The sequence below is a fragment of the Pecten maximus genome, chromosome 9, assembly GCF_902652985.1.
Source record: "Pecten maximus chromosome 9, xPecMax1.1, whole genome shotgun sequence".
Lineage (NCBI taxonomy): Eukaryota > Metazoa > Mollusca > Bivalvia > Pectinida > Pectinidae > Pecten > Pecten maximus.
In genome coordinates, this window is record NC_047023.1 from 36,277,165 (window position 1) to 36,298,057 (window position 20,893).

General features: G+C 38.2%; 1 protein-coding gene across 8 annotated transcripts in view; it reads left to right on the plus strand.

Moving 5' to 3' along the window:
* Positions 1-20,893, plus strand: part of LOC117334842 (ankyrin repeat domain-containing protein 24-like) — an 83,439-nt gene that overhangs the window by 45,031 nt on the left and 17,515 nt on the right. For 7 of the 8 annotated variants that reach the window (XM_033894662.1, XM_033894663.1, XM_033894661.1 and 4 more), the window contains exons 4-16: positions 4,287-4,375; positions 6,449-6,513; positions 7,865-7,993; positions 8,275-8,381; positions 9,488-9,582; positions 10,892-11,005; positions 11,322-11,389; positions 14,080-14,175; positions 16,100-16,174; positions 17,838-17,855; positions 19,871-19,990; positions 20,152-20,187; positions 20,534-20,623. In XM_033894662.1, coding sequence (XP_033750553.1) covers positions 4,287-4,375; positions 6,449-6,513; positions 7,865-7,993; positions 8,275-8,381; positions 9,488-9,582; positions 10,892-11,005; positions 11,322-11,389; positions 14,080-14,175; positions 16,100-16,174; positions 17,838-17,855; positions 19,871-19,990; positions 20,152-20,187; positions 20,534-20,623 — 1,102 coding nt within the window. The remainder of the gene's footprint in view (positions 1-4,286; positions 4,376-6,448; positions 6,514-7,864; positions 7,994-8,274; positions 8,382-9,487; positions 9,583-10,891; positions 11,006-11,321; positions 11,390-14,079; positions 14,176-16,099; positions 16,175-17,837; positions 17,856-19,870; positions 19,991-20,151; positions 20,188-20,533; positions 20,624-20,893) is intronic. The other variant, XM_033894668.1, reaches the window with a different exon arrangement.

The window sequence follows — 20,893 nt, forward strand, 5'->3', positions numbered from 1 at the left end:
TGAGAGTGTTTGGGAAGGCAGTGAGAGTAGGGTATTTGAGAGTGTTTGGGAGGGCAGTGACAGTAGGGTATTTGAGAGTGTTTGGGAGGGCAGTGAGAGTAGGGTATTTGAGAGTGTTTGGGAGGGCAGTGAGAGTAGGGTATTTGAGAGTGTTTGGGAGGGCAGTAAGAGTTAGGTATTTGAGAGTGTTTGGGATGGCAGTGAGAGTAGGGTATTTGAGAGTGTTTGGGAGGGCAGTGAGAGTTAGGTATTTGAGAGTGTTTGGGAGGGCAGTGAGAGTAGGGTATTTGAGAGTGTTTGGGAGGGCAGTGAGAGTAGGGTATTTGAGAGTGTTTGGGAGGGCAGTGAGAGTAGGGTATCTGAGAGTGTTAGGGAGGGCAGTGAGAGTAGGGTATTTGAGAGTGTTTGGGAGGGCAGTGAGAGTAGGGTATTTGAGAGTGTTTGGGAGGGCAGTGAGAGTTAGGTATTTGAGAGGGTTTGGGAGGGCAGTGAGAGTTAGGTATTTGAGAGTGTTTGGGAGGGCAGTGAGAGTAGGGTATTTGAGAGTGTTTGGGAGGGCAGTGAGAGTAGGGTATTTGAGAGTGTTTGGGAGGGCAGTGAGAGTAGGGTATCTGAGAGTGTTTGGGAGGGCAGTGAGAGTAGGGTATTTGAGAGTGTTTGGGAGGGCAGTAAGAGTAGGGTATTTGAGAGTGTTTGGGAAGGCAGTGAGAGTAGGGTATTTGAGAGTGTTTGGGAAGGCAGTGAGAGTAGGGTATTTGAGAGTGTTTGGGAGGGCAGTGACAGTAGGGTATTTGAGAGTGTTTGGGAGGGCAGTGAGAGTATGGTATTTGAGAGTGTTTGGGAGGGCAGTGAGAGTAGGGTATTTGAGAGTGTTTGGGAGGGCAGTGAGAGTAGGGTATTTGAGAGTGTTTGGGAGGGCAGTAAGAATTAGGTATTTGAGAGTGTTTGGGAGGGCAGTGAGAGTTAGGTATTTGAGAGTGTTTGGGAGGGCAGTGAGAGTAGGGTATTTGAGAGTGTTTGGGAGGGCAGTGAGAGTAGGCTATTTGAGAGTGTTTGGGAGGGCAGTGAGAGTAGGGTATTTGAGAGTGTTTGGGAGGGCAGTAAGAATTAGGTATTTGAGAGTGTTTGGGATGGCAGTGAGAGTAGGGTATTTGAGAGTGTTTGGGAGGGCAGTGAGAGTTAGGTATTTGAGAGTGTTTGGGAGGGCAGTGAGAGTAGGGTATTTGAGAGTGTTTGGGAGGGCAGTGAGAGTAGGGTATTTGAGAGTGTTTGGGAGGGCAGTGAGAGTAGGGTATCTGAGAGTGTTTGGGAGGGCAGTGAGAGTAGGGTATTTGAGAGTGTTTGGGAGGGCAGTGAGAGTAGGGTATTTGAGAGTGTTTGGGAGGGCAGTGAGAGTTAGGTATTTGAGAGTGTTTGGGAGGGCAGTGACAGTAGGGTATTTGAGAGTGTTTGGGAGGGCAGGGAGAGTAAGGTATTTGAGAGTGTTTGGGAGGGCAGTGATAGTAGGGTATCTGAGAGTGTTTGGGAGGGCAGGGAGAGTAAGGTATTTGAGAGTGTTTGGGAGGGCAGTGAGAGGATAAAGTAGAGTACACTTTGTAGAACATGTATAAGGGAAGGCAGAAGACTGATGTGGAGATATCCTACATGCTACAGGTGCAGTAGTGCATGTGTTACCGAGGCAATACAGGGTAGTTTTTACAATGCACATACATACTTAGCTGCCATAGGATCATGTGTAAGGTTGTCATGCTTTGTTACCTATGCTACATGCATGTCCATATCAGCCCCTCCATCATCTGACCTCCCCCTCCTGCTGCCACCCCTCCAATCCCCATCAAAGGGGCCTTCCAGGGGGTAACTGGTGTTAAGGAGGAGTTAATAGATACTGTAGACTGATAATAATTCTTATCATGATTCAATTTACAACTCTGTTATTTTGTAGTGTAATTGTTTTCTGGGGATTTGTTTTGGGCAAACCTATGTGTAAATTTCAGATATGACTTATATTTCTGTTTAACTTTTCCTAAATATAGATACAGATATAATAAAACAAATGTAATGAAATATTGCTGTTGTAGAGCTTTAACACTGCATATTACATATCTACCTGCTATTAAGCCATGCCAGATGATAAGCCCATTCCGTGTTTATTGTATTAAAAATGCAGTTTAGTAAAAATGGTCCTGCGACAAGGATGGGTTCCTGATAGATGTACATCCTCAGGTTATGATTTGAGGTGCATGGTTGGACCCTCTTCCCTTGGCAGCTTATATTACTCATTTGTTGTTCAGTGAGGGAGTCACCAGCTACTACATGGAGACCCTACATCAAAATTACCCTGGCTGTTCAGAGGGTTATAAACTCAACAAACAAAGAAAGTTGTAATAAACCAATCACAATAAAGTTAAAGTTGATGTGTTGGCCCCTGGATCCATTACAGTGCTAACATAGCAGTTAGTTGAGTTATACTATTTCTTCTGGACAATTTTTCAAAATGTCTTCTTGTTTAAGCTTTGGTGGTATACTTAACTAAAACGGTTGTGTAACCAAGATATTGTGTCCACCCATTTGTATGTCAGGTAATCCTGTTATCATAACAGGAAATCATACAAAGGTGGTAGGATAAGTGGCTGTTAATTTAGCCTGAATGTTTTACAATATCAAAGCAAGCTTTTTTGTTTGGAGGAAATGATCAGGTGTAAAGAGTTGAATGTTTGGATAATTGTTACCCATTGTAAAGAGCTTGTTTATAAAACATCTTAAGAACCCTCAACTGATTTAGTTGATATTTACACTGTTCTACACCTGATTAGATTCTGGTGGTCACTGATGTTTTGAGGGTAAAATGACACACTTTAATCTCTTTTAAAGTGAAAAACCTGCATACAATATGTCTCACCAACACATCACAACATATACCACCATGGTGTATATTGTAACATAAAGTTATATACTCACTGGCATATGACCTTTGTGCTATATATAGATAGCCTACGTCAAGATCTGAATAGATAGCCTATGTCAAGATCTGAATAGATGGCCTATGTCAAGATCTGAATGACCTCTGTGTTATATATAAATGACCTATGTCAAGATCTGAATGACTTCTGTGTTATATATAAATGACCTATGTCAAGATCTGAATGACCTCTGTGTTATATATAGATGGCCTATATCAAGATCTGAATGACCTCTGTGTTATATAGATGGCCTATGCCAAGATCTGAATGAGCTCTGTGTTATATGTAAATGACTTCTATCAAGATCTCAATGACCTCTGTGTTATATGTAAATGACTTCTATCTAGATCTGAATGACCTCTGTGTTTACAAATAACCTTAATCAAGATTCAAATGACATGCATGTTATATAGATGACAATAGATGACCTCTATAAAGATCTGTATGACCTGTATGTTGTATGGATGACCTCTATAAAGGTCTGCATGACATGTATGTTGTGTAGATGACCTCTATAAAGATCTGTATGACCTCTATGTTATATTTATGACCTCTATAAAGGTCTGTATGCCCTCTATGTTGTATAGATGACCTCTATAAAGGTCTGTATGACCTCTATGTTGTATAGATGACCTCTATAAAGGTCTGCATGACCTCTATGTTGTATAGATGACCTCTATAAAGGTCTGCATGACCTGTATGTTGTATAGATGACCTCTATAAAGGTCTGCATGACCTGTGTGTTGTATAGATGACCTCTATAAAGATCTGTATGACCTCTATGTTATATTTATGACCTCTATAAAGGTCTGTATGCCCTCTATGTTGTATAGATGACCTCTATAAAGGTCTGCATGACCTCTATGTTGTATAGATGACCTCTATAAAGGTCTGCATGACCTCTATGTTGTATAGATGACCTCTATAAAGGTCTGCATGACCTGTATGTTGTATAGATGACCTCTATAAAGGTCTGCATGACCTGTGTGTTGTATAGATGACCTCTATAAAGATCTGTATGACCTCTTATGTTATATAGATGACCTCTATAAAGATCTGTATGACCTGTATGTTGTATGGATGACTGTTATAAAGATCTGTATGACCTCTATGTTATATATATGACCTCTATAAAGATCTGAATGGCCTCTGTTATATATATATGACCTCAATAAAGGTCTGTATGACCTCTATGTTATATAGATGACCTCTATAAAGGTCTGTATGACCTCTATGTTGTATAGATGACCTCTATAAAGGTCTGTATGACCTCTATGTTATATATATGACCTTGATAACGATCTGAATGACCTCTGTGTTTTACAGTTTCCATGTTGCCTGTGCTGCAGGAAGAACTCAGATTGTAGAACAGTTTCTTGGCTATGGTGCCGACGCCAACATTAAAACAATACAAGGTAAGTAACATTGTCAGGTACAATGTCACCACCTTGGTTCCTTGTTAGTATCCATATGATCTGAATATATCAACAAATATCATGTATTTATGTACAGCATAGCTTTAGTGGATTTCATCTATCATTGGTAGCTGGAAATTGTGCTGCCTGATTGACAGCAAGGTTTTTGATTTCAGTCTCCCCAATTAGGTAAGATTTGGTTTGTTCCTCGAGAAACAGTTAAATCTTCTAACTTAGGATTCACTTACTACATGTATATACTGAGAAATTGTTTTGCCCTCTGACTAAAATATTCGTTGACATGCTTAAAATTTAACCTGACAACATGTGGTTGTTAACAATGAGGAAAAGTGAATCTTTCGCTATGTTGCTGGATTATGGCAACCCTTTTAAAGCGATGTGAAATATTCCAGATAAGCTATTAACATAGAGGAGTAGAATGTGTGTTGAATATTACAGTTGTCTGTACTGTGTGACATTATATGTGATAAGTACATGTGTATGGAGCCTACCAGGATCACTTGGTGATATATGATAAAGTTAGGCTGTTAACATGTGTTTAGTGATCTACTGGTGAAACTGGGTGGGTTTACTCTGTTTTGTACGTATGTCTGTACCTCATGCCAAAGTCTGCCTGCTCTTGCAGATTCATTTCCTGGGGATTTTGGTCAAACTTCACACAATGATAAAGGACTATAATTTCTCAAACAAACTTAAGTTTTAGGGTTTTTGGGTGAAGGTCAAGGTCACTGTTACTATTATCGCGGGAGGGGGAGGAAGGGACATGTATGTTTGTTGTTTGAGTGAGGATGTATGTCTGTTGATTCACTTTTACAATCATGCCAAGTAGCCTCAAAAGTAATTACATTGAGATAGGATAGGGTGCTATAGAACAGTTATATGTAATAAGATATGTTTATAAAGGTTACTTAAGTTAGTGTCACTTCAAGCCACTAATGGTATATAAGATTGTATATTCTTGAAACTCCTCCTTTTCACTATATGTGCAAGAAAAAGTAACGAAGTGTTTTCTGTGTTTTTGATTGTCTTTCCTAAACTTGTCATCAAATAATGAGCACAAAATATTTCAAGGTCAAAAATACTCCTCCTTGTATATTTTGGTCTATGTACAGGAAGTATGGTTAAGTGTTTGTTGTAAAACATGTAATGTGTTACACTTCTGAACAATAGAAAATGAAACATATCAAGTGGTTTTTCACTTTTATAACAATAAAAGACAACATGAAGTGTTGGTATCAAGTGCTCTTTCCTGCAAAACAATTTAAAGTCCACAGAAAGTGGCCGGAGTAAAGTGCTCCTTAAGGGGACCCTATGTGTAAGGTCTCCAAAATGGGATAGTTGTGGCAAGCAAGTGTGTCTAAGGCCCTGCTTGTGTCAAGTACATTCTAAGATCCTACTTGTTTCAAGTATATATATGTTAGGGTGAAGTCACTGGATAGTTTTCAGAAATGCAACCACCTGTTGAGTCACTCTGCATTACAGCATTTTTATGCTATTTTTTCTGTAACTTGACCCTGCAGTGTTTTTTTCAAGGTCATGGCTTTGACTGGACTTAGATTTAGATTAATTCCCTATATAGGTTTTATGGATACTTGGTTAGGGAGGGGAACACATGTTTGTGTAAGGATGTGCACACTCCTTTGATGGGTTTGTGGAGATGGGTAAGTAGGTGCAGGATGGGGTGCATCCTGCCAGACATGCGACATTTTGATTGGTGTGACAGCTATTGATCTGGTTGGATTAGGATATAAGTGGATAAACTGCATCGTATCAGACATAATGGCGAATGGATGATACATATGCCACATATTGCCCATCTTATCAAAGCCCCCCAATCAATGCATAAGGTTAAAATCATAATTCACTGTCTGTATGTCAGGGCAGACGGTCAGAGATGTTTCTGTAACACAGGAGTATTACTATGGCTTCTTATTTGTCCATGTTAGAAATAAATTTCTCTGTCTGTTTGATTGTGTATAAAATTTAATCAAATCATTGATGAATGAATTTTACAAGCCTATAAATTTTGAATAAAAGTTTTCTTCGTTTTAGAAACATCCCCTTTACAGTTAGCGGCAGGCAATGGGAGAGCAGACATTGTTCAACGTCTTATTCAGGTACTGCACCACAACAATACAATAAGTTTGTCTAAAGTATTCAATGTTCAATGTCTTATTCAGTTACTGCACCATAACAATACAATAAGTTTGTCTAAAGTATTCAACAATTAAACATATCACTGTTACCTCTCACACTTTAGATTGAAAATCCTTTTTAATTATTAAATTTTGCAAATTAATACATATCCAAATACAGCAATACTCATGTCTACAAAGACCAACAAATAAGATTACCCACTCACTGCATGCTTGATTGTTGATTGATGTGAATTTCTACCGTAGAAGGAAAGAAGCCTTTACATTTATCTGAAATTGGACATTTCAACACTTAGGTTTTATTTTAAGCCCTTCATTTTAAACAGTATGCACTTTGAAGGTCTGTGATATTTAAAGTCCAACTGCTATCAAGACTTCTTGTCACGATAGGTGTTTATCAACCAATCAATCATACATAAATATTTCCTGTTCAAATTTCACTGATCAGTGGTGATAACAAACTGTCTACTAAAGGTGCTATAATCTGTAGTGACAGGGTTACACTAGCACAATGGCTGCTGATATCGTTAAAGTTTAGAACAATTTAGAAATAAAGTGTGATTTTCATTATTAGATTTCGGCACTAGCAGACACGCATCAGAGGTGTATCTGATGATATGCGGTTGATACTGTTGACAGGATGTCAAAACAGTTATATATACAACATTACCTCACTGTCATGTCCCCTAACGGAACAGATTGTTGAGGATGTAAAATGTCACCCGCCTAATGTTTGTTTAATGTTCAGATCTTGTCTTTCGAGCACGTGCCTGCAATTTGGTAAAACTTTGCATCCAGAAAAAATTCAGTAGATCAGAATTGTGAAAGTACAGATAAAACGTCAAAAACTTGTAGGCTATTATTTCCATAGCTTTGGTTACACAATTAGTGACCATGTATAAATATAGAGAAAAGAAAAGAACAGAGAAATTTGTACTGTACAGTTGTTTTTAAGGGTTATGATTTTCAGTATTTTGGAGGGTAGAAAAAAAACCCAGCTAAAATTAGATACATTGAAATTAAAAGCGAACAGAAAAAAAATAATGGTCAGTTTGCTAATATGCATAAGAATTAAATAATATTTGCATTGAACTTTTCGTAACCATCTCATAGACTAAAACAACATTTACTAGTGTCATGGTTGGTAAGTGTAATTACAGGATTTTGTAATGAGGGGATAATTTTTACAGGATTTGTAGTGGGTGGATTTTTACAGGATTTTGTAATGGGGGGGGTATTTTTACAAGATTTTGTAATTGGAGGATTTTTTTAAAAAAGAAAGCAAGCTTTACTTATACATGTATCATTTTAGGCGAGAGTGGACATTGAGGAGACAGATAAGAATGAGACAACCGCACTACACCATGCCTGTATGGGTATGCATGTTAACTGTGTACAGGTGCTACTCCACCACAGGGCTGATGTCAGTGTGGGAGACAAGGTGAGGTTCACAATATCATAACGATATGGTAGGGTCAAGGTTCACAGTGTCAGAACTTTTTAAGTTAGGGTCAAAGTTCACAATATCATTACATTACGGCAGGGTCAAGGTTCACAGTGTCAGAACTTTGTCACGGCTATAGTTGTAGAGGAATATCTACCATATATGATGGAAAAAGGCCCTCCTTCGCCATAGGTACACCAGTATCAGTTAGATAGTATGTGTCTGGCCTCAACTTATTGAAGGATAAATTGGTTAAACCTTGCTGTGTTCTATTGTAGACGGACAAAACACCCCTGTTCTATGCTTCACACAATGGAGACCTTCAGATCTGTAAGGAACTTCTGGACCGAGGGGCAGAGGTCAATAGGTGTGACACATCAAACATGTGAGTAGTCCCTCATCAGCCTCAGTTATATTAGTGCCTCATCACAATCAGCCTCAATTATATCAGTCCCTCATCACGATCAGCCTCAATTATATCAGTCCCTCATCACGATCAGCCTCAGTTATACTAGTCCCTCATCACAATTAGCCTCAGTGATACTAGTCCCTCATCACAATCAGCCTAAGTTATACTAGTCCCTCATCACAATCAGCCTCAATTATACTAGTCCCAAATCACAATCAGCCTCAATTATACTAGTCCCTCATCACAATCAGCCTAAGTTATACTAGTCCCTCATCACAATCAGCCTCAATTATACTAGTCCCAAATCATGATCAGCCTCAATTATACTAGTCCCTCATCACAATCAGCCTAAGTTATACTAGTCCCTCATCACAATCAGCCTAAGTTATACTAGTCCCTCATCACAATCAGCCTCAATTATACTAGTCCCTCATCACAATCAGCCTCAATTATACTAGTCCCTCATCACAATCAGCCTCAATTATACTAGTCCCAAATCACAATCAGCCTCAGTTATACTAGTCCCAAATCACAATCAGCCTCAATTATACTAGTCCCAAATCACAATCAGCCTCAATTATACTAGTCCCTCATCACAATCAGCCTCAATTATACTAGTCCCAAATCACAATCAGCCTCAATTATACTAGTCCCAAATCACAATCAGCCTCAATTATACTAGTCCCTCATCACGATCAGCCTGAGTTATACTAGCAGCCTCAATTATACTAGTCCCTTCATCACGATCAGTAAGAATATGTCTGTTGTAAAAAATCTAAACAAAACAATAGGATACAGGCTCCAACCTATCTCACTCCAAATAGAATACAGGTTCCAACCTATCTCACTCCAAATAGAATACAGGCTCCAACCTATCTCACTCTAAAGCGATAAAACACAGGCAAAATATCAACAGATGATAATAATGGATAACAATGAAAATGTACAAGGATAATATGACTAGGTGATCCATCTAGTGGAATTCTTCAGAAACTCGGGAATAGTTTAAATTTTGTACAATTACATCCAAAGTTTATCTCCTTGAAAATAGCAGTTTGATTTGAGAGTTATGTCCCTTCTAGATACCCTCTGATGGCAGCGGCAAAACAAGGACACAAGGAAGTGTGTGAACTACTGCTGAGGAAGGGAGCCGATCCCGAGGCTACAGACATACAAGGTAAGGGGAACAGGGGATAGACGGAGCTGATCCCGAGGCTACAGACATACAAGGTAAGGGGACCAGGGGATAGAAGGAGCTGATCCCGAGGTCACAGACATACAAGGTAAGGGGACCAGGGGATAGACGGAGCTGATCCCGAGGTCACAGACATACAAGGTAAGGGGAACAGGGGATAGACGGAGCTGATCCCGAGGTCACAGACATACAAGGTAAGGGGAACAGGGGATAGAGGGAGCTGATCCCAAGGTCACAGACATACAAGGTAAGGGGACCAGGGGATAGAGGGAGCTGATCCCGAGGTCACAGACATACAAGGTAAGGGGAACAGGCGATAGACGGAGCTGATCCCAAGGTCACAGACATACAAGTTAAGGGGACAAGGGGATAGAAGCAGCTGATCCCGAGGTCACAGACATACAAGGTAAGGGGACCAGGGGATAGAGGGAGCTGATCCCAAGGTAACAGACATACAAGGTAAGGGGACCAGGGGATAGAGGGAGCTGATCCCGAGGTCACAGACATACAAGGTAAGGGGAACAGGGGATAGAGGGAGCTGATCCCGAGGTCACAGACATACAAGGTAAGGGGACCAGGGGATAGACGGAGCTGATCCCGAGGTCACAGACATACAAGGTAAGGGGACCAGGGGATAGAGGGAGCTGATCCCGAGGTCACAGACATACAAGGTAAGGGGAACAGGGATAGACGGAGCTGATCCCGAGGTCACAGACATACAAGGTAAGGGGACCAGGGGATAGAGGGAGCTGATCCCGAGGTCTCAGACATACAAGGTAAGGGGACCAGGGGATAGAGGGAGCTGATCCCGAGGTCACAGACATACAAGGTAAGGGGAACAGGGGATAGAGGGAGCTGATCCCGAGGTCACAGACATACAAGGTAAGGGGACCAGGGGATAGAGGGAGCTGATCCCGAGGTCACAGACATACAAGGTAAGGGGACCAGGGGATAGAGGGAGCTGATCCCAAGGTCACAGACATACAAGGTAAGGGGAACAGGGGATAGAGGGAGCTGATCCCGAGGTCACAGACATACAAGGTAAGGGGAACAGGGGATAGAGGGAGCTGATCCCAAGGTCACAGACATACAAGGTAAGGGGACCAGGGGATAGAGGGAGTGTGATTAATATAAGTTGATATAACTTGTTTCGCAATCATTGTACAATAGATAAAGTTTACAAAGGGGAGAAAAAATCCTTTAAAACAGAACTTCAATGTTTAAATAAGATTTGCAATAGTCTCCCAATTTTATTTATTTCATGTGTCAGTTAACAATTCTTGTTTTACAGGCAGAAAAGCCCTTCAGTATGCTGTAGATGCAGGACATGATGATTTAGAAGAAGTATTCAGTAAAGCACCAACACGAGCTTCCTGGGACCTCACCTCATCCAAGACTGCTAATGGTATGTAGGGTCAAGGTCAAATGTCACCTATGAGAGCCTATGATACTGTCTATATATATATATATATATATATATATATATCCCATTGCTTTTCACCTATACAATAATGTATTTGTATGACATTGATATAACATGTTTTGCAGTTGTTGTAAAATAAGTTGAAAATATATAGATATTTAAGGCACTGTTAAATTACTTGTTGATGAAATTGTACCGAAAAATTCATATTGAATAGAATACTAGTTTAAAATACAAATGGATGCTTTCAAAAGCTAAAGATTCTGAATTAGATGTAATCTAGCATTCTGGTTGACAGGTCCATCCAGTGGTGCTAATGGAGAAATCATAGAAACAACTACATCAGAGATGCCCGAGGCAGATCAGGTAGGTATGGGGATGGGGATGGGGGTTGGGTTGGGGATGGGGGTGGTGATTAATTTTTAACACTTAAGTTATGGAAGCTGTGGAAATTTGTAGTTTTTTTAGGTCACCTGAGATGAAGTCTCAAGTGACCTAGTCTAATCGCCTTTTGTCCGTCGTCGTCCGTCGTCCGTAAACTATTTACATTTTCGACTTCTTCTCCAAAACCACTTAGCCAAATTCAATGAAATTTGGCAGAAAGTTTCTATTGCTGAAGGTCAACCAAAATTGTGAATTATATGGTCCCCAAAATGGGTCAAATTGACTAAAACTTCAAAAATCTTCTTCACTACTCTCAGATATGGTGGAGTCAAACACTCTTCATAGATGGAAGGGTCTTGTGGTGCTTTACCAAAATTGTGAATTGCATGACCCTGGGGTCTCACATTTGCCCCTGGGGAGGGGGTAAACTTTACTATAGTTTATATAGGGAAATCACATTTTTGACTATTATTTGTTGGATTTGCATTGGAATTCATTCTAACCTGAATAACATTATCAGCATTGGATAACAGTTTGATGGTATGCATATGTTGGCCCTGACTGACCCCCAGGGGCTGATGGGCGAGGCTAAAAAGGGTCAAATTGACTGAAATTTCAAAAATCTTCTTCTCTACTCTCATATTTGGTAGAATCAAAAACTCTCCATAGATGGAAGGGTCTTATGGTGCTTTACCAAAATTGTGAATTTCATGACCCTGGGGTCTGACGTTTGTCCCTGGGGAGGGAGTAAACTTTACAATAGTTTATATAGGGAAATCACATTTTTGACTATTATTTGTTGGATTTGCATTGGAATTCATTCTAACCTGAATAACATTATCAGCATTGGATAACAGTTTGATGGTATGCATATGTTGGCCCTGACTGACCCCCAGGGGCTGATGGGCGGGGCTAAAAAGGGTCAAATTGACTGAAATTTCAAAAATCTTCTTCTCTACTCTCATATTTGGTAGAATCAAAAACTCTCCATAGATGGAAGGGTCTTATGGTGCTTTACCAAAATTGTGAATTTCATGACCCTGGGGTCTGACGTTTGTCCCTGGGGAGGGAGTAAACTTTACAATAGTTTATATAGGGAAATCACATTTTTGACTATTATTTGTTGGATTTGTATTAAAACTCATTCTAACCTGGTCAACATTATCAGCATGGGAAAACATTTTGATGGTATGCATATATTGGCCCTGACTCACCCCAGGGGCTGATGGGCGGGGCTAAAAAGGGTCAAATTGACTGAAATTTCAAAAATCTTCTTCTCTACTCTCATATTTGGTAGAATCAAAAACTCTCCATAGATGGAAGGGTCTTATGGTGCTTTACCAAAACTGTGAATTTAATCACCCTTGGGTCTCATGTTTGCCCCTGGGGAGTGAGTAAACTTTGCTATAGTTTATATAGGGAATTCATATTTTTGACAATCATTTGTTTTATTTCTATTGGAATTCATTCTAACTTTCTCAAAATTATCAGCATGGGATGACAGCTTAATGATATGCACATGTTGGCCCTGACTGACCCCAAGGACTGATGGGTGGGGCCAAAAAGGGTCAATTAAATTAACTGAAATATTTCAAATCTCAGGTGACCGTTAAGGCCCATTGGGCCTCTTGTTATTGAAATGAAATAACTCATATGGTAAATTAGAAATCCCTGATTTTGATATACATTTCATGTAATTAAAAATGTGCCTACATTGTACATCATTTTACCTTACCATTCTTTCTTCATATTTTGAACTATTATAAAAAGTATAATAATATGAAGTTCTTAGCTGTCTAAATGCAGTACACAGATTATTATAATATTGGACCTTTAGCTACCAGCCATCACCCTCTTAACTCTCTGGGAACATACTGCTGGAGCTGCCATTCAGATTGACAGCACAATATGACATTATCATTATGATTTAGTCTAAGCTATGTTTCAAAGAAGAAAAAGATTTAAAAACATTTCACCCCCATGTCAAATATACCATGCTTAAAAAATAATCTATGATTGATCGACCATATCATTAACAATATAGAAATCTTCCTTACTTATAAGGTACCATTAGTTACCTACCGGTGAAACCCCGTCCATCTGTCTGTCTCCTCTGTCTGTCTGTCCTCTGCCTGTCTCTCCTTTTTCAGTCTGTCCTGTGTCTGCCTGTCTGTCTGTCTGTCTGTACTCTGTCTGTCTGTCTTTCTGTCCTCTGTCTGTCTGTCCTCTGTCAGTCTTTCCTCTGTCTGTCTGTCCTATGTCAGTCTGTCCTCTGTCTGTCTGTGTCTGTCCTCTATCTGTCTGTCCTTTGTCAGTCTGTCTGTCTGTCAGTCTGTCCTCTGTCTGTCTGTTCTCTGTCTGTTTGTCCTCTGTCTGTCCTCTGTCTGTCTGTCCTCTGTCTGTCTGTGTCTGTCCTCTGTCTGTCTGTCCACTGTCTGTCTGTCCACTCAGTTTTACACACTTTTCTCAGCCATGCTGCAAGGTATGTTTGGTGAAAGTTGGTATGTAACTTCAGTATCAATAGCTACAATTCAAGTTTGAGTTTCAGGGTTTTTGGGTCAAGGTCACTGTTACTATTTTGGTGGGGCTGGGAGGGGACATGTATTGCTTTAGCAATACCCAGCATGCTTGTTGATTTTCACTCTAGACTACCTGTGTTGTTTTTTGACCAGGTTGATGCAGTAGCTCAGTTTATACCTGCCAACACACCTGAGTTTGATCGTAAACTATCCAACGATGTGTCCCCTAGCAACCAACCAGTACCACAGGTAAATGGGAATTGACAATCACTTAAAAGCCACAGTTGTGTTTTTTCTGTTTTGTATCCTTTGAGATTTCAAAAACCTACCAGCCAGTAAGGTGAAAAAACACACACAAAAATAAAAATACACCATGTTTGTCAGGGATATTTGTATTCTATGCTACATTGGTATGTTGTAATCGGGGAGGGGAAGTGGGGATCAAAACATAATTGTTTAACTTATAGTACCTTCAAAAACTGACCTTAAACAGTTAAATGTAATATGTAATATAATTGTATTATGTTATGAAAATCTGTTTATTTTTTAACGTCAGGATGCCTTTGGCACCTGCCGTTATAGTCGTGGTGGTAAATTTTGTTAGTGACACTTTTGTTTCCGGCTAACAATTCCTTTTTTCTGTCATACAAATGATATACATCCGCAGCCTAATATAGTTATGTCCCTTTTATGAAAAATTCTAAAGCTTGGTGTACACAATTGCTTCCTGACTTAGTTATTTTGATGATGTTTTGAGTTTTGTATCTTATAATATCCTACTTAAATGTATGTGGGGGATAAATAGAATTTGACATGGGACTGTTCTGTGGACAGGGATAACTCAACCCAAGTGTTAGAGTTTGGCTGGTCAGCACATTACTGCTTACCGAGGACTGGCCAGCCAAAATCTTACATGAGAGTTGAGATATTCCTGCCGGTGGAACAGACCAATTCTTGTTTATTTTCCTCACATACTTATAAATAAACAAATTTCAGTTGGAATAAGCTTGAATCTAGTATCAACTCACTAAAAACCAAAATACTCGCCGTTGAGTAGTGTGAGATACAGTATTCTCACATACTTCACAGGGTTATCCTGCTGTTGCTAAGAAAAAGATATAGAGGATATCTAACAGTGTCTTCAGTAATACCAAATATATTTCATGAGTGGGGCTAATATTTTGATATTTTTCACGAGTGCGCAGCACGAGTGAAAAATATCAAAATATTAGCCCCACTCGTGAAATATATTTGGTATTACTGAAGACACCGTTAGATATTCTGTTTATTACATTTTTTATCAACGAAAAACCTACCCCGTATGCTAACTAGGCCTACAGTTCCCTAAAAAAAGTAGTTCCCCCTGTCCAGGTGCTGACATATATGTCGGGCTTTCTGATTGGTCAATTATTTTGGTATTTTCTAATCATTAATTTGATTGGTCAAATCAGCAAAAGTGATATTTTTCACTAGTATATTAAAATATCACTTTTATAGAATAAATAATTTTTGATATTTCACTGGTAAAAATGTAATAAATATCGATCTTACACAGGGATGATAGAGACAACCGGCAGGCACTATATGATGCTGCTAACAATAACGTAACATCATCATTTTTGACACACATTCCAAGGAGGATGGAGCAATGAAAAACTTTGGTTTGGTTGCAAGTATGTGAGAAAAATAATCATGGGTCCATTCTGCGAACAAGGATATCTCAGCCCTCGTGTAAATGTTTGGCTGGCCAGCACTCGGCAAGCCTCGTGCTGACTGGCCAAACTCTTACACGAGGGTTGAGATATCCCTGTTCATGGGGCAGACCCATGTTGGATTCTTTTAGTCATACCCTAGAAACCAGTCACCGTGTGGAGCGAGTAAGAATAGTGGTTATACCCTAGAAACCACAGGGTCACCCTGAGGAGTAAGTAAGAATAGTGGTTATACCCTAGAAACCACAGTCACCCTGTGGAGTGTGTTAGAATAGTAGGTATACCCTAGAAACTACAGGGTCACCCTGTGGAGTGAATAGGTTAGCTGAGTGGTTACATAGTCTGAAGCATTCACTCACTACATTTCATTACATATTTTGCATATATTTGATGCTCTGAATAAATGTTGTAGGTGAATAATAGTATGTTTTATTTAATGTACCTATATCTGTTGATTATAGCCAAGAAGTACAAAACCAGCTGAGAGTCCTCAACAGGTAAATGCTGCGGATCTGCGGGCACTGGAGGCCTACAAGGTATGTAGTAATGTAATACAGGTAGATTGACTTACATTTATGATACAGGTAGATTGACTTACAGCTGTAATACAGGTAGATTGACTTACAGCTATAATACAGGTAGATAGACTTACAGCTATAATACAGGTAGATTGACTTACAGCTATAATACAGGTAGATTGACTAACTTACATAGATTCTATGATACAGGTAGATTGACTTACAGCTATAATACAGGTAGATTGACTTACAGCTATAATACAGGTAGATTGACTTACAGCTATAATACAGGTAGATTGACTTACAGCTATAATACAGTTAGATTGACTTACAGCTATAATCCAGGTACTTGACTTACAGCTGTAATACAGGTAGATAGACTTACAGCTATAATACAGGTAGATAGACTTACAGCTGTAATACAGGTAGATTGACTTACAACTACGATACAGGTAGATTGACTTACAGCTATAATACAGGTAGATTGACTTACAGCTATAATACAGGTAGATTGACTTACAGCTGTAATACAGGTAGATTGACGTACAGCTATAATACAGGTAGATTGACTTACAGCTATAATACAGGTAGATAGACTTAGAGCTATAATACAGGTAGATTGACTTAGAGCTACAATAAAGGTAGATTGACTTACAGCTATAATACAGGTAGATTGACTTACATCTATAATACAGGTAGATTGACTTACAGCTGTAATACAGGTAGATTGACTTACAACTATAATACAGGTAGATTGACTTACAGCTATAATACAGGTAGATTGACTTACAGCTATATTACTGATCGATTGAATTACAGCTACAATAAAGGTAGACAGCTGTAATACAGCTTGACTTACACCTGTAATATAGGTAGATAGAATTAGAGATATAATGCAGGTAGATTTACTTACCACTGTAATACAGGTAGATTGTAATCAGTGTTATTTAATTGTGATACAGATTATATACAGGTGTAATTATGGTCTAGTGCTTGGCATGGGTAGTTAACCATTGACAGAGATACTACCGCCTTTACCTATATAGACAAACTCTCTAGTATGTATACACTTAGATATGTCACATTCTTACTATGTAATTTCAGTAACAGGATATTGTATTATCTACTTTGTTTATGTGATTCCAGAGCAATGTTTAAAGTTGGAATATGTTTTCAACATTTTTTCATTTAAAATGTTGACTCATACATTTTGTACAGATTTTAATGTTAACACTGATGATTATTTGGTATGCATAGCTTGGTAATTGAGCAGAAAAACTTCTAATTTTCAGTTTTTGTTTTCGTTTAATGGAAAAGGGATTTGATTCTGACTTTCTGATCAGTTTGTGTTCAAAGGAACATACAAATATCTTGTCTGGTAAAACAAATCACCTATTTTCCTATAATACAGAATCTGATAGGAGAGTTGTGTAGATTAGGCATATATCTTGTACATGTCAGCTTCCTGTTAATGTGGTGTAAATGAACGTTGCTGATTGGTGGATGGTTGCTAGGAAACAGAGGCCTTTTTTTTTAGTTTTTTTTTTTTTTTTTTTATAATTGATCACTTTTGTGTTGGTCCTTTTATGTTCACCAGAAAAGCTTGTTGATTTTTTTTAATCATTAATGGTAACTGGCAACTTGCATGATACTTTAGGTGCCTCACTTTTTTTCTTCAAAGGGAGATAACTCGGGAGAGGTAAGGTTATATTAACCAGTATGTGTTGCTGCACGGTTGAGGCCCCTCCCCACCTCCCTCCGTTTGTCAGGTTCACAGTGTGGTGGTCATATTATTTGTGCACAAACTGTACCTGACCTTTCACAGATGTCATTATACTGGTTACCTAGGCTTCTGATAATCTCACAGTAGTATCACATCATTGAAATAACTATTTCTCTGGAGGTTGTCATATATTTGGCCATATTGTAATCGTCTGTTATCATCATTGTCATCATCATGGTTTTATATCATCGTCATGATTGTTGTCATGATTGTTGTCATCATTTTCTTCTTTTCCTTCATGGTCTGCATCTTTGTTGTCATCATCATCAGCAGCAGCATCTTTATCAGATCTTGAGTATCATTGTTAACATTGTGTCATCATTGTCAAATTAATTTTTGCTGTCAACATATTGCTTATTATGATGCAGGTTTTTGTTGTCCTTTCTCATCACATTTGTTTTGAAATTTTGGATATCAGTCATTTTGGTCAATAGTTATATATTATTCATTTTGGTCAGTAGTTATCATATATTAGTCATTTTGGTCAGTAGTTATCATATATTAGTCATTTTGGTCAGTAGTTATCATATATTAGTCATTTTGGTCAATATTTATCATATATTAGTCATTCAGGTCAATAGTTATCATATTCATCCTCATTGTTGACAATTTGTTTGTGTTGTTTGACTTATTTGTCATTGCTCTATCTTCCATCAAACATGTTTAGTATTCATGACCCGGCCTCATCTCACAGTAGTACACACTCTCCATACCATCAACAATTCTCTCTCCTCTATTTCCACATGCAATGTATTGTAGCCCAAAAGGCTCAAAACAATTCCCTACTGAATTAACTCCAATTAATTTATTGTGTATTTTCTCACCATAAGCCTTGCAAAAAAAGTATGTACCCTCCACTCGACCGCACATTTTAAAGAGTGCAAAATTAGGATTGTTCATTGTCAAAGTTTAAAATCCCAATGTTCATCTTCAAATGCAGGGCTTGAAAAGTTTGACATTTCAATGTCCATTGTCTAATGCAGGGCTTGATAATTTTGATGTCACCATGTCTTGTCATTTCCAATATTTATTGGGGCTAAGATACCATATTCTGCCATGATGCTTTTTTGCTAACTTCGCTTGATAAATTGCTAGATTCATTATACATTTAATTGATCTTGAGATATATATATGTAATGTATGTACATATATATATACTGAATTGTATACAAGATAATATGAACAGTAATATATATTTGTACAGGTATATATTGTTTTTGTGTGAATTGATGAAATATTGTATGTTATGCAGACCTATTATCTGTGTGGCACCTGTCTAAAACCTTACCATACGAAATTCAGAAATATATGTTTGATAAACCTACCATACATTTCCCTATATGCATTCACTTGTACCAAATATATTTTTGTCAAATGTGTGTTATCGTGTCACATCGATTTTATGAAATTGTTTTCTGTAAAATGTTAGGGTACTTTTATTTGTTATCTCTTTAACCTGTATAAAACCTGTCTAATCCAGACAGACAGATTTGTCCCTTTGGTGTCCAGTATAGACAGGTTTTACTGTACAGACGGTTCCTGATTACAACACCTGTGTTCTGCATGCTGTTTGATGTTCCACACTCTCCACTCCTGTTGAACACTTATGTTTGGATTTTAAAGCAGATGTTCATATCTCAAATTCTTCTTGTGTTATTGTGTTAATTCTGATTAATCACACTGTATCTCTTAGTTAACATGTTTTTTCTTGCCTGTTATGATTTTTATTATTTTCTGTTTTATTGGGGTGACTTCAGAAATATTAAAACAAATATGACCACCTGTTTGTATAGTCCATTAACCATCTATAGGATCTGTTAAATCTTCTATAATTGTCAGCTCAGAGCTGCTAATTATGATATGAGCCATTCTTTTGGAGTAGTATACAAGTCAGGTTTTGTTAATTTACATATTGTATTTGTAATTGTCAGGAGCTGGAGGAGGAGCATGAACAACTCAATGAAGAGTTTCACAGAGTCACTTCCAGTAACAGGAAGTTAAAAGGTGATATAATGTCACTACAGAAGCAGCTTCAGGAATTCCAACAGGCCGTAAGTAGGATTTGAATAGTTTTATTCTACCCATAAGGGTCACACTGTGTGTACATGTATTTATCTCAGATGTAAAGAAAATAATGATCTAACACAATATGAGTCTGGGAAATATATAACTCAATGAATAAATGAATATAAAAAATGTCTTTATTTTTCAGGCATCTGAAGATAAAACAAAAGACCTAGAGAAAATGGTGAGTTTAATTACAATCAGTTTTATCTAGTTACAAACATTTCCACTGATGTCAGAAGAATAAGTGAAGTGAATTGTCATCTGTGCAATGCAGAGAGATCACTGGAAGGGCTGTAAAGTTTCTTTTCCTTAATAAAATTATTATTATGAATTAATTATGCACTATGAAAGCGATGAAATTAATTGTCTGTATTATGTATAATTATGATAATTTTAGTTCCTAATTCTGTTCCAGGTGGAGTGTCGTGTTATATGTAATTACGATAATTGTAATTCCAAATTCTGTTCCAGGTGGAGGGTCGTATTATGTATCATTACGATAATTTTGATTCCGAATTCTGTTCCAGGTGGAGGGTCTTGAGGTCCAACTAGCTGAGGAAAAGGAGAAAAATCATGAACTTGAAGAAAAATTATCCACACAGACCACTAAAGCAGAGGTAATACTGAGTCATTGAGCTGTCATTAGGGGAACCACACACCACTCAATATCCACCCAACATCTCTACATTTTCCTGTCCATTATTTTGAATGGAAGAACAATGGAGTCTTGCAATATTAGGATCCCTTTGTAAAAGAAATAAAAGTCTATGAACATAGTGTTATTAAATTTATTACAGAATGCAAAAATATTGATAAAGAAGTTGGCAATTATGAAGGTTAATGCTGCCAATCTTCTAAAGAAGTTAATCAAATTCAGATATGGGAGG